The 13,033-nt window shown below is 42.8% G+C and overlaps 1 protein-coding gene across 4 annotated transcripts in view; it reads left to right on the forward strand.

Moving 5' to 3' along the window:
- DNAJC13 (DnaJ heat shock protein family (Hsp40) member C13) overlaps positions 1–13,033 on the forward strand; it is a 248,732-nt gene that overhangs the window by 177,407 nt on the left and 58,292 nt on the right. For all 4 annotated transcript variants that reach the window (XM_069730085.1, XM_069730086.1, XM_069730087.1 and 1 more), the window contains 8 exons: positions 3,156–3,259; positions 3,730–3,889; positions 7,284–7,346; positions 7,440–7,541; positions 10,197–10,301; positions 10,761–10,963; positions 11,407–11,491; positions 11,746–11,900. In XM_069730085.1, coding sequence (XP_069586186.1) covers positions 3,156–3,259; positions 3,730–3,889; positions 7,284–7,346; positions 7,440–7,541; positions 10,197–10,301; positions 10,761–10,963; positions 11,407–11,491; positions 11,746–11,900 — 977 coding nt within the window. The remainder of the gene's footprint in view (positions 1–3,155; positions 3,260–3,729; positions 3,890–7,283; positions 7,347–7,439; positions 7,542–10,196; positions 10,302–10,760; positions 10,964–11,406; positions 11,492–11,745; positions 11,901–13,033) is intronic.

The following is a 13,033-nucleotide window of genomic DNA, read 5'->3' on the forward strand; positions in this document are numbered from 1 at the left end:
AATTGTCCTTCACTTGCCGAGAAGGTAATTTAAAGGTGACAACCAATATGGCTGCACTTTCTGTTGTCATTTTGTAAGATTTCTGGCTACAAATTGAAAAATTTCATTATGGAAAACAAACCTAATCATCAGTATTTAGTTGGATTTTAATCATTTGATTTCATGTTTTCAATGGAACCACAAATGTTTATTTTCCATGTCAGATTAAATACAGGTTTACAAATAAAGTAAAACAATTCTCCAGAGATTTAATGGGATGAACGTGTGATGTGATAAATGAGGAACCAATATTTGAACTTGTATGAAGTAGAGAGAAGCTTGGTTATAGGCATGTTCTCCACTTTATATACCGTAGTTAGAAAGTAGAATGTTAATAAGTTTTCTTTTTTGACAGTGTTCATGCGTCCATTTATATGCAGTCTACTCCAGCAGATCTGTCACTTTTAAAGGGACTCTGTCAGCACCTGTCTCTGTTAAAACCAAAAAGTACCTGCACTCAGTGTATCATGGTGGGGCCAAATAGTTAACTACATCTTCCCACCTACCGTATATACTCGAGTATAAGCCGACCCGAGTATAAGCCGACCCCCCTAATTTTGCCACAAAAAACTGGGAAAACTTATTGACTCGAGTATAAGCCTAGGGTGGAAATGCAGCATTTACCGGTGAATTTCAAAAATAAAAATAGATCATTATTGCCCCATAGCTGTGCCATATAGTGCTCTGCACCGTTCATATTTCCCCATAGCTCTGCCATATAGTGCTCTGCACCGTTCATATTTCCCCATAGCTCTGCCATATAGTGCTCTGCACCGTTCATATTGCCCCATATCTGCCCCATATAGTGCTCTGCACTGTTCATATTGCCCCATATCTGCCCCATATAGTGCTCTGCACTGTTCATATTGCCCCATATCTGCCCCATATAGTGCTCTGCACTGTTCATATTGCCCCATATCTGCCCCATATAGTGCTCTGCACTGTTCATATTGCCCCATATCTGCCCCATATAGTGCTCTGCACCGTTCATATTGCCCCATATCTGCCCCATATAGTGCTCTGCACTGTTCATATTGCCCCATATCTGCCCCATATAGTGCTCTGCACTGTTCATATTGCCCCATATCTGCCCCATATAGTGCTCTGCACTGTTCATATTGCCCCATATCTGCCCCATATAGTGCTCTGCACTGTTCATATTGCCCCATATCTGCCCCATATAGTGCTCTGCACTGTTCATATTGCCCCATATCTGCCCCATATAGTGCTCTGCACTGTTCATATTGCCCCATATCTGCCCCATATAGTGCTCTGCACTGTTCATATTGCCCCATATCTGCCCCATATAGTGATCTGCACTGTTCATATTGCCCCATATCTGCCCCATATAGTGCTCTGCACCGTTCATACTGCCCCATATCTGCCCCATATAGTGCTCTGCACCGTTCATACTGCCCCATATCTGCCCCATATAGTGCTCTGCACCGTTCATACTGCTCCATATCTGCCCCATATAGTGCTCTGCACTGTTCATATTGCCCCATATCTGCCCCATATAGTGCTCTGCACTGTTCATATTGCCCCATATCTGCCCCATATAGTGCTCTGCACTGTTCATATTGCTCCATATCTGCCCCATATAGTGCTCTGCACCGTTCATATTGCCCCATATAGTGCTCTGCACTGTTCATATTGCCCCATATCTGCCCCATATAGTGCTCTGCACTGTTCATATTGCTCCATATCTGCCCCATATAGTGCTCTGCACTGTTCATATTGCCCCATATCTGCCCCATATAGTGCTCTGCACTGTTCATATTGCCCCATATCTGCCCCATATAGTGCTCTGCACTGTTCATATTGCCCCATATCTGCCCCATATAGTGCTCTGCACTGTTCATACTGCCCCATATCTGCCCCATATCTGCCCCATATCGTGCTCTACACCGTTCATACTGCTCCATATCTGCCCCATATAGTGCTCTGCACCGTTCATACTGCTCCATATCTGCCCCATATAGTGCTCTGCACTGTTCATATTGCCCCATATCTGCCCCATATCTGCCCCATATAGTGCTCTGCACTGTTCATACTGCTCCATATCTGCCCCATATAGTGCTCTGCACTGTTTATATTGCCCCATATCTGCCCCATATAGTGCTCTGCACCGTTCATACTGCCCCATATAGTGCTCTGCACTGTTCATATTGCTCCATATCTGCCCCATATAGTGCTCTGCACCGTTCATACTGCTCCATATATGCTCGGTATAAATCTGTGCCGCTGCTGCAATAAAAAAAAAAAGCCATACTCACCTTTCTTGATTGCAGCTCCCAGCGTCCAGTCACGGCGTCTCTCCGCTCTGACTGATCAGGCAGAGGGCGCCGCGCACACTATATGCGTCATCGCGCCCTCTGACCTGAACAGTCAGAGCGCAGATAGACGCCGGGAAGACAGAGCGGCGGCTGGAACGCGGACAGGTGAATATTACATACTTACCTGGTCCCGACGTCCGGCTCCCCCTGCCGTCTTCTGTGCCGCAGCCTCTTCCTTTATCAGCGGTCACCGACACCGCTGATTAGAGAAATGAATAGGCGGCTCCACCCCTATGGGAGGTGGAGCCGCTTATTCATTTCTCTAATGAGCGGTCCCACGTGACCAGTGAAGAGGGGAAGAAGCTGCAGCACAGGAGACCGTGGGAGGGCAGGGGGAGCGCCAGGATCGCTGGGACTAGGTAAGTATACCTCAGCGCCCTCTCCCCCTCACTCCATCCCCCTTTTTTGATTAATAGCTTTGCCTTGATAGAGCAAGAGAAGGGTGGAGATAGATTAAAAACAAGTAGGTGAGAACATGAAGTTAATGTTTAGCCACACCATGGTGCACCGAGTGCTTGTGCTTGGTTTGAGCAGTCATTCAGTGCTGACAGTCCCTTTAAAGGCAAGCATGCTGTAGCCTCCCTGATGGAACACATGTACTTATGTACTGCGCTATATCGATGCCGATTGATTTTTATATATACTCAAGCTTGGAGCTTAGAGTATGTTTTACATTGCGTGTAGGGGTCAATGTGTACAAAGCCTTCCTAGGGTATCGGAAGATGACAGTGTCTCCTTAGCCCTCTATTGATCTTCCATGCTTTCTATCCTTTATTGAAGGTGAAATACGAATGTCTGGCTGATGAGATAAAAATAGGAGACTACTACCTTCGATTGCTGTTGGAGGAAGATGAGAATGAGGAGAACAGTGTGATAAAGCAATCGTAAGAAACCATTTATTATGTAGTGTATTGTCTGCTGCTTTGTTTTAATCTGCTGTATCAGTTTAAAGGTGTGGTTGTCTACTTTCAGGAAAGTGGACCTCCAACCCTGCAAAATACCTAAAACGACAAGCACAGCAGTTACACAGTTACCCTGCCTAGGTCCAGCGCTAGTTCTCCACCATGCTCCCGTTTCAGTGTTCTGGGTACAGTGGTGGCATCACATCAGCGGTGCGCATCACCGCAGTAGCCAGTCACAGAGCTCAGCAGCTCATGCCATCTGCCTTGGCACAGCCGCTGACCTCAGCGATTAATGCATGCTAATCACCACTGCAACCAAAATACTGAGACCAGAGCAGTGGCGGAGAACTAGCGCTGGGCTCCGGGAGGGTGAGTACTTGTTGTGTTTTTTTTTTTTTTAGGTATTTCACAGTGTTTGGGGCCCATCTTACTTAACTTCATTTGTTTCATAGGTATGATTTCTTCAATGAACTGTACCATCGATTCCTCCTGACTCCAAAAGTGAACATGAAGTGTTTATGTTTACAAGCCCTGGCAATTGTGTATGGCCGGTGCCATGAAGAAATAGGACCATTTACAGATACCAAGTACATTGTCGGAATGCTTGATAGGGTATCAGCTGTTTAATTACTATATTATATAAGCACAATTGGCAATACTGTCTTATTCATTCATGTTTCTGGGGTTTATCTTTTTTGGAGCATTGTTTGTCAGATTGTCCCCACTGTAAGCTTCTAATTTACACTGTATTGTATTGAAAGCTATAGAGAGAATGCATATAAGGTGCAGGATACACAGGTATGCAAGATTTAGGTTTCTAAAAATTGTTTCAAATCCAATGGCTGGTTGTTATGTTTTCTTATGCCTTGATTAAAAAAACACACATTTTGTATCCATCACTTTTGGAATTTGCGCGAAACGTGCGTGAAATTACGTACTGGCGAGGAAGAGGAAGAAAAATCTTTATTGTAGCCAAAAATGTACACCATATTATATAGAGAGATTTATTGAACATTCGTTTTGCTACTTTATTGGAAATTAATTCTCGCTCCTTTTCCTCTTCTCTTCAATGCTTCTCTTGATACATTTTCTCTTATAGAAGACCTGCGGATCTTCTCTGCGAAGTATCCAGCAGTAGTCCCCCATCATGTTCACATTCCATCTCCTTGGTATCTTCTTTCCATCTGCTGGATATCCTGATTAAATCTTTTTGCTTGCTCTTCACAAACCGCACCAAGATTTTCAGGAGAGTAGTCCAAATGAGAATGTAAAAAATGTAGCTTCAAATTCATGAGACAACCCAAGGCTTTGAAACGTTTCTCAACAGCTTCTATTTTTGTTTTGATCACATCGTTCCTCATGAGTTTCTGTAAAATGCGGACTCACAAAAATGTCTTCCTTCGGTTTTGCTTCTGACAGTCCCTGCAAATTGGTACACAGGTACCTAACATTTTCTCCATCTTTCAATAGAGCTTTCACAAACTGCTTAATTGGTCCAAGCTTCATGTCAGCTGACTTCATTAGCTGACACATGCCCCTAACATCCGCTGGTTGAATCGCAATCTACCAGCGGCTGTTAACATGCTAAATATGGCTGTCAATTTCTGGACAATGGCATTTAACAGGATCACATCAGAAGCGCGTCACAAGCGCCTCCCATCGGCGCCCGTGTCACATGACCGCACGTCGCTGATGGGTTGGCATGACAATCTGGGGTCTGCAGGAGACCCGTGTGGTTGTCATTGCCGGATAGCTGAGCGTTGTAGTGTGGTCGGCACTCATAGTAAGTGATCATTTTAGCTACACGTTTTATCGGAAGCCCAGCAGTGTGTAGCACGGGCGATCTGATGATCGCAGCTTGTAGACTATTGAAGTAAGTAAAAAGTAAAAAAAATATTTTAAAACAAAAAAATTACAAAAATTTAAATCCCCCGCCCCCCCCCCCCCCATTCAAAATAAAACAATAAAAAAAAAAAAAGAAAAATGCACATATTTGATATCGCCACATTCAGGAAATGTATTGATTGGACATTGTCTACTTTGGTGGTGTAGGAATCCATGAAAGCTTATTTCCGGGGTCTATTCATTAAAGAGATAGCTGGGAGTAAAATGAAAACCAAAAAGGCAGATCAGGTGGTTTTCGAAGAACTCAGAAATGCTGACATTTATTTGGTTGAAAGTCTGTCATCCTCCACCCCAAACCAGTTAAAGGAAGCACAAACACTTGCTTAATCAAACACTTTTATAAAAAAAAAAAACTGAACCGGAAAGGGCCTTTCAAAAAGTAGGCTTTTTTGAGGAACGGGAAAGAGTGGGGCATTTGTTATCGCTAATCACATCCTCTCAAATTTATAGTCTATATTCGGATAATGGTGTCTTGGTAAATTTTTTACAGGTGAGATTTTAGAAGTTTTATTCTCATTTTATGAATCTTTAATACTCCTCAAAGACTCAATCTTCCAAAGGAGATAACTGGAAATTTCTGGAAATAGCCAAACTGCCCTCATTGCCTGAAGAAGATAAATGTTTGCTAGATAGACCTTTACTTTTGGAGGAATTAGAAAAAGCCTTCTCAGAGATGCCAGGAGATACAGCTTCTGGAGTAGATGGGATCCCAGCTGAGGTCTATAAACACTACAGTAATATGCTGCTTCCTAACTTACTAAAAGTATTCAATCATTTCTTATCAGAGGGTTTCTTCTGCCCTTTCTTTCCGCCTATGCAAGAGGCGATACAGTGCACCTGTCCCCTGAATCGATTCCACAAGACAAAAAAAAGTTTGTCTTTAATGCCCATAACAACGAATCACAGCACAGCTTTAATTTCTTATACTGTTGTGGTAAAATGAAAGATGTGATATGATTGGACGCTATGGACACACACACACTCTTTGAAAACTATGTTAAAGGGAACCTGTCACCCCCTCCGGGCGTTTTTAAGTAAAAGAGCCACCTTCTGCAACACTAAGGCTGCATTCTGAAGGTGGCTCTTCTCTTTGTGCTCCCTGCTAACGCTGCAATATTAAGTTTTATAATTTTCGCACCATACCTGTATTCTGTCCGGGGGGGCACGTCTTTCCCCCCGGACTCAACCGCCTCCCAGAGCAGATGAGTAGTATCATACTGGAGGAAAGAGGCGGAGGGAGATGGGGACAGCCGCAGAGACTTACTGCACATGCGCCAGATACCCAGCCCCGCAGTGTGAATACATCAGAACACACTGCGGGGCGGGATCACTAGATCAGCTGATGGGACTTGCAGGGCAGCGCACACAGCGCATGACAGAAAAATGAGAGCACAGCGCAGGCGTCGGGTATGTGCATACAGACAGAGGAGGTGGCGCCCAGCGCCCTGAGGGGCTGACTAACGGCTGGGAGGCGGTTGAGTCTGGGGGATAAGACATGGCCCCCCGGAGAAAATACAGGTATGGGGCCAAAAATTATAAAACTTAATATTGCAGCGTTAGTAGGGAGCACAACCAGAAGAGCCACCTTCACAGAATGCAGCCTTAGTGCTGCAGAAGGTGGCTCTTTTACTTAAAAACGCCTAGGGGGGGTGACAGGTTCCCTTTAAAGGGAATCTGTCACCCCCAAATTGAAGATGAGCTAAGCCCACCAGTATCAGGGGCTTATCTACAGCATTCTGGAATGCTATAGATAAGCCCCCGATGTATCCTGAAAGATTAGAAAGAGGTTCGATTATACTCGCGGATTATTGCGCGGTTTCCTCTGGGTTCCCTGGTTTTCTCCCACACTCCAAAGACATACTGATAGGGAATGTAGATTGTGAGCCCCATCGGGGACAGCGATGATGTCTGTAAAGTGCTGCATAATTAATGGCGCTATATAATTGAGAAAAATAAATGAAATGTGTTTATATCACTAATTGAAATCTAGAGCTTAGATGAGTTTTCCCACTGCAGGAATTCCTGAATCATGCAGAGGAACACCAGACTTATCTTTGTAACCCGTCTTTACATGGGTTTTTTTTCTCTCTTCTCTTCTCAGTGCACTGACAGACTGGAAAGGGACAGGCTCATCTTATTTTTAAACAAGCTGATTCTTAATAAGGTGGGTAGCTCAAAAGTTGGGTGGTATTTGAAATTCTACAACTTGCTATTTTGTTTTTGTTTGGACTGGTTTAAAATGATATTTGTTTTCTAGAAAAATGTGAAAGATGTTATGGACTCCAATGGAGTTAGGATCCTGGTTGATCTTCTTACCTTAGCGCATCTTCACACCAGCAGAGCCACGGTTCCACTTCAGGTGGGTTGGACTGAGAAGGTTTCTCTAATTGTAGCCTTTTTAAACTTGTATAAATGTGTATGGAGCTGAGCTGCAATAGCACCTACATGGACAAGAGTGCGGCTGTTCCTAACCTCAGGCAATATCTTTAACACTAATATCATCCAAAAGTAATGTTCTTGTAAACTGAGTGGATCTGTGTGCTCTCTAAATATGTCTGTATTAACAATTTTATAGTTCTGTTTTGGGCCGTTCCTGTTGTTCTTTCTGGAAATTGATGAAAGAATTGACAACTGGAAGGCCATGTAACTTCACATTGTGATCGGTGCTGACCGTGTCAGACAATATAGATACATGGCCTATTGACTAGGGGAAACTTGGTAACTAGCTGATTTATCTCCAGAAACGTTACATGGGCTGGAGTCCACCAGAATGGGGTTAGTTTGTATTGAGCTATACTTCTTTGTGGCTCATAGAAGCAGACCCCAAACCCCCATCCATAGTGTCCATATGTAGTGGTACGGCATACGGGTTGGCTTTATAAAACCACCACCTTAATCTAATATCTGTCTTTGGCAACCTCTATGTAAAACTGAATGACCAATTCTGAGATGATGCTGTGGGGTTTTTGTTTCGGTCTATATATTGTGTATCTGTACACTGCGTGTGTATTCGCCAGCGCGTTTGTATTAATAGTGAGAGGGTATTCAAAGCAGTTTTGTATTAACCTCTTAATGACCGCCAATAAGTCGTTTTACTGACCTGAGATATAAGAGTATAGCCTCCCCATACAGGGTGTCGACAATCCAGCAGCTGTCGGCTGTCCCCTATAGCTGGAAACTTGCTGTATCAGCCACGATCCGTGTTTGCACCTTCTAAATCTGTTTAACTCCTTAGATGATTATTATTATTATTTTTTATTTATATAGCACCATTAATTCCATGATGCTGTACATGAGAAAGGGGTTACATACTTTACAGTAAACAGGTTTACAGTGACGGACTGATACAGAGGGGAGAGGACCCTGTCCTTATTGACTTACATTCTGTGGGATAGTGGGGAAGAGACAGAAGGTAGGGGTGAGGCGGCGGCTCTGGCGGCGGTGAGGCGGCTGCTTGGTTATTGTAGGCTGTAGGCTTTCCTGAAGAGATGGGTTTTCAGGTTCCGTCTGAAGGATCCGAGGGTGGTGGATAATCGGACGTGTTAAGGCAGTGGTCCCCAACTCCAGGCCTCGAGGGCCGCCAACAGTGCAGGTTTTCAGGATTTCCTTAGTATTGCACAGGGGTTGGAATCATCACCTGTGCAGATGATCACATTACCACCGATGCAATACTAAAGAAATCCTGAAAACCTGCACTGTTGGCGGCCCTCGAGGCCTGGAGTTGGGGACCCCTGTGTTAAGGCATGGAATTCCAGAGGATGGGGATATTCGGGAGATATCTTGGAGGCGGTTGTGTGAGGAACGAATAAGTGTGGAGGAGAGTAGGAGGTCTTGGGAGGATCGAAGATTACGTAAGGGAAGATATTGGGAGATTAGTTCTTAGATCAGGGGTGCGGAACCCCAGGCCCATTTACGGCCCTCGATGACCTTTTATCAGGCCCCCGGGCAGATTCTCAGGGACCGCATTCTTAAGCAGGAAGCTGTATTTTGATTACAACCAGCTCATGAATTTCTTCTTGCTCTGTTAGCACACACACACAGTGTTCACTACTGAACACTGAAGGGCATGCAATGAAAGATTACGTCCTGACCCCAGTGCCAGTCAGGATGCACTTTGTGGGCGGAGTTTGTACGGCCCCCGAAGGATGGTATAAATATCTAAATGGCCCTTGGTAGAATAAAGATTCCCCACACCTGGCGTAGATGCTGCTGTCAATAGTGACTACATCATAAGAGTGTGGGCGCTTCCTCTTTACCCCAGTTTGTGCCCTCAGATCATGATTATGTGGTCCTGATGTTTGCGATGGCAATTCATGACCAAATAAGCGGCCTTTAATCTGACAGCTCTAGTAATCTGTTCAGAAGTTAGAGGCATTTAGGTGGTAAAAATACATATTTTCATTTCTGTCATGCCACTTTGCATTGATTCCTGAAATGCACTTGAAGGGTTAATAAACTACCTGACAGCAGTTTTCAGTCTGTTTTTAAAATGGTATCACTTTTGAGGGTTTCCCAATATATAGGACCCCTAAAGTCACTTCACACATGGATAAGTCCCTAAAAAATAAATTTTGTAAATTTCCTTGAAAAAATTAAAAATTACTGCTACATTTTTTAAATTTCCTAAAATGCTAACAAAACAAAATAACATTTTACAAATGGTGCTGATGTAAAGCAGACATGTGGGAAATAGTATTTATTAATGTTTTTCTGTAGAATGACTATCTAGATTAAAGGAATAATCATTCAAAGTTTGAAAATTGCTATTTTTTTTTTACATTTTTCTCAAATTTCTGATATTTTTTAAATAAACACAAAACATATCAACCTAAATTTACCACTATAATAAAGTATGTGTCGCGAAACAACAATCTCAAAATCACTGGGATTTGTTGAAGAATTCCAGAGTTATTACCACATAAAATGACACTGGTCAGGTTTAAAAAATTTGGCTCTGTCACTAATGTGTTAATTATGCAAGTCTGCAAGATTGTATATCTGATTTCTTTTTTAGAGCAACGTCATTGAAGCATCTCCTGATATGAAGAGGGAAAGTGAGAAGGAGTGGTATTTTGGCAATGCTGACAAGGAAAGGAGTGGTCCGTACAGCTTTGTGGAGGTAAATTTGCAAGTGAGCACTTATTATGGGTCATAATTAGTAATGAGCGAGCGTGCTCGGACAAGGTGTTATTAGAGTATGCTCGTGTGCTAATAGTTTTTGAGCACACTGAAGATACTGTATGTTTGAGTCACTGTGGCTACATGTCTCGTGCCTGTTCAGTAGCCGCGGGGACTCAAACATATTTTTCGAGCACGCCGAAGATGCTCTATTAGCACACGAACCTGCTAGGATAACACCTTATCCGAGCACGTTTGCTCATCACTAGTTATAATGTTTGTGCTTCACATACATGTTTTTTCTTGTTTGTTTTTTCAACTAAAATGATCTGCAACGTGATATGAAATAAGTCCTAAATTGGACATAATACTTAGGAGACATGCCCTGCTTCCTGAAATTGTGCATTTAATGCACTTTTGGAATCAGTTTGAATTTCATACTTGTTTTTTTCTGTGTTAGATGCAAGAATTCTGGGCCAATGGAGTGTTAAGCACCAAAACTCGCTGCTGGGCCCAGGGTATGGATGGCTGGCGCCCACTGCAAGTCATTCCTCAATTAAAATGGTGTTTGCTAGCAAGTGGACAAGCTGTTCTGAATGAAACAGATTTGGCCACCCTTATCTTAAATATGCTTATAACCATGTGTGGATACTTTCCCAGCAGGTAAGTAATGTCATACATTCTTTCTAGTTTATATTCCAACTTGGGTCATTTTTCACACCAGCGGGTCTAATGCAGAGCTATAATGCTGTCAGTTTTGGGCACTAAATCCACAGTCCTGCCTGGGCCTGCTTCCATAATTAATCTAATTCATTTTGGTTAATAGTAAATTTGTGGTGTAAGTAAGCACAGAGCCACCGTAGAGTATAAATCAATTTGTTAAGTCAAATCACAGAAATAAAAATAAAGGGTCGAGTTGCGAAGAGTTGTGCTCTGTGTGTAGAGTTACCTTTATGAAGGGTGTTGGTAGTATTCCAGGTGGAAGTGGTCCCTCACCCCGACGCGCGTTTCGCCGGCAGCTTCTTCTTTGTAGAATATGCATGGTTTAATAAACGCAGTAGTTATCAGTGATTGATGACTTAAAATTTGCTTTTTTATTCCCCTAGGGACCAAGACAATGCCATTATAAGACCGCTTCCTAAAATCAAAAGATTGCTGTCAGATAACACTTGCCTTCCTCACATCACACAGGTCAGTATCTTTCATTACTGATGATCAGACCCCTAGTTAAGTTTTTTCGTTTTGGGCTGAATTCTCCCCATCTACCTTTTTTTCCTTTTAATTTTTTTTTTATACATGAAATATCAAAGGGTGAAAAAAATGGTTTAGAAATTATTCATTCGCTCTAAACGTTTTTTTCACCGTCCATTGAAACGTTTCCACTCAGGCCACTGCTGTGGTGTATCTGCTTGGCTGAATGCAGTTGTTTCCATTTCATTCCTCAGCTTTTGCTGACGTTTGACCCCATCCTGGTAGAGAAGGTTTCCATATTGCTCTATCACATCATGCAAGACAACCCACAGCTGCCTCGTTTCTATCTCACTGGAGTATTCTTCTTTATAATGATGTACACTGGTTCCAACGTGCTTCCTATCGCCAGGTAAGGAGTCACTGAACAATTGCTACTTCGACCAGATGTCCAACCTTTGTCTTCACTCTATATGGTCATCAGGCTAGTTTGAGAATCAAAGCATTGAACAGAACTGTAAGCTTGCATTTACACTGGCCGATAGACGGGAACTAGAGTTCCTAGGGATGATTGTTTGCCGATTATCAAATTGTCTAAACAGGCTGCCAATCACCCGACAAACAAGCAAAATGTGTGTTCGTCAGGTGAAATGATTTTTAAGCATGTGCCTTGTCGTCAGGTGAAATGGTTTCTCAGCATGATTAAAAATCATTGTTCTCGGCAGCACATCATCCTGTTTAAGCAATATTGTATGCACAGAACGATTCCATTAATGATCTTATCTTTCTGTGCACATAGATGCCGAGCCTGAATTTATTTACCGGCTATTAATTGACAGTCTGTTGGCTTACAGGCAGCCCATCAATAGTCGTTTAACCGTTTAATAGTAACTGGTAGTAAATGCACCCTAAATTTGACCTGATTAGACAAATTTAAGCTTGGTTATATTACCCATGATTTGTTTTATCCTTTTCTTGAGTGTTCAGGGTTCATATTGCAATTGCTGTGTGGTTATTATTGGTTGTATGTACCTTTTCTTTCTATGCTGAGTGCATTTTGTTATATTTTAGTTGCTTTCTTGCAATGTCATTGCATCTCTATGCTCCCCATATACATTAGACTAATGTCGTCTGAACGCGCCAATATCGACAGTCGACAGTCTGGGTATGGGGGCGCTGGCCAATTTATTGTCTGCAAAATAGTTGATCCAACATGTCCGATTTCAGGTTGCCAATTGTACCGTCTCCCATAGATAGGCCGTGCCCAGACGTGTGTAGAGACTGCTCTCTCATAGTGAACACAGGATCGATGGGCCAAATGAGTGCTCCTATGTATGGCAGCTCACAGACCAGCTTTATTTTTATTTTCCTTTTGCCTACTTTTTTTCTTTTCTAAAAAAAACCAAAATAAGTTCTGCATGCTGGAGCGCTGATGTTAATCCCCCACCGCGCCTTTGTCCCACCCCAGCTCCAACCATTTTGGTAGAGCTGGGAGACAAAAGTTGCAAAATGTTACCACAACTCCGATAACAGTGCGGTAACAGT

This window comes from Ranitomeya imitator, chromosome 6 (assembly GCF_032444005.1).
Source record: "Ranitomeya imitator isolate aRanImi1 chromosome 6, aRanImi1.pri, whole genome shotgun sequence".
NCBI lineage: Eukaryota > Metazoa > Chordata > Amphibia > Anura > Dendrobatidae > Ranitomeya > Ranitomeya imitator.